Source organism: Austrofundulus limnaeus, unplaced genomic scaffold (genome assembly GCF_001266775.1).
Source record: "Austrofundulus limnaeus strain Quisiro unplaced genomic scaffold, Austrofundulus_limnaeus-1.0 Scaffold1582, whole genome shotgun sequence".
NCBI lineage: Eukaryota > Metazoa > Chordata > Actinopteri > Cyprinodontiformes > Rivulidae > Austrofundulus > Austrofundulus limnaeus.
In genome coordinates this window covers 22,685-23,989 of record NW_013953984.1, presented here as the reverse complement: position 1 = coordinate 23,989, position 1,305 = coordinate 22,685, and the positions used below count along the sequence as shown (strand labels likewise).

The 1,305-nt window shown below is 40.3% G+C and overlaps 1 protein-coding gene across 1 annotated transcript in view; it reads left to right on the top strand.

Annotated features, from left to right (window-relative positions):
• Positions 1-1,305, top strand: part of nlrx1 (NLR family member X1) — a gene marked incomplete at its 3' end in the record, with an annotated part of 26,452 nt that overhangs the window by 5,959 nt on the left and 19,188 nt on the right. Inside the window, 1 exon segment of the mRNA XM_014032943.1 lies at positions 190-235. Coding sequence (XP_013888397.1) covers positions 219-235 — 17 coding nt within the window.

The window sequence follows — 1,305 nt, the reverse complement described above, 5'->3', positions numbered from 1 at the left end:
TGTTTTTGTGTTTGTACATGTTGTTGTTGTTGTAATGAAGGAGGTAAATGAATTAAAATTGTAATATTTCTTCACAGAACGTTCTGAAGAAGAACCAGGACACAGTGATTGTTGTTTTTGTGTTTGTACATGTTGTTGTTGTTGTAATGAAGGAGGTAAATGAATTAAAATTGTAATATTTCTTCACAGAACGTTCTGAAGAAGAACAGGACACAGTGATGATGTCACTGCACAGGTTAGTGACCAACCTTCGTATTAAACATGTCTGAACTAAATGTTAAACGTGGACTGAGTTAATGAAGGTAAGTCCTGATTCTTGTCTCCTCTTATCTATAATTAATTCACCAGTTCTCCAGAGATGATGGGAGCGTCCACCAGTTTATTGTCCCTTGTCCCCTCCCAGCACTCATATTTATCACCAGCAGCACCACATCCGGTCCAGTAACAGAATCTTTTCAAAATAAGAGCACAGTTCATTATAAGAACAAAACATTACATCTCTCTTTTAACAAAACAGTGAAAAAACAAAAAGAGTGCAACAAGTGTTTTCACCACACATCATTGTTTTTCTTTTGAACAGCTTTAGTTAGTTTAAAGGTCCAGGATCTGTCCTGGTTTAACCACACATCCACATCTGGTTGTAATTTGTGTGTCAGTAGGATTCATCTCATAGACTGAGTGTTGTGTTAGGTGTCACATCACTTTTATCACCATTTGTTTGTTGAATGTCTCTTGTTGGTGTTATGGCACGTGCCATAAGATGTCACCTGTTTGTCCTGAACACCTGTCCATCACTGCCTTCAGTGTGCTAACTCTGTGCTGATTCAGCTGATCTGGTAACAACAAATCAAATGTGTGTGGATTCAGGCGTACACACACTTTGACACATCTGGATGTTTTTGTGAGCACACAGTTTTCTGGATTTGACCGTACGTCATGTTTCAGTAAGAAATCCACACAAGTCTTTGTACATGAGGCCTCTGGTGAAAATAATAGGCACCCAAAACTACGCCAGAGAATTTACAAAATGGGAAGTGGAGGGAGCTGGAATGTGTTTAAACTCCTCCCGCCTCCCGCCTCCACCGCTTCTGCTGGAGTTAGAATGAGGCTTAGCGAGCTCGTGGACATGTCCCGGGCCGAGCYGGTAAGGTTGAGCTCCGTATTCGACCGGGAACCGGCCTGGATCTACTGGTCGAATACGATAAGTAATTAAGTAAGTAAACTACAGCACCTTTCACAGACACAAACATCACAAAGTGCTTCACAGAAAGCAATAAATAAAACTAATTAAAAACAATAAAACAG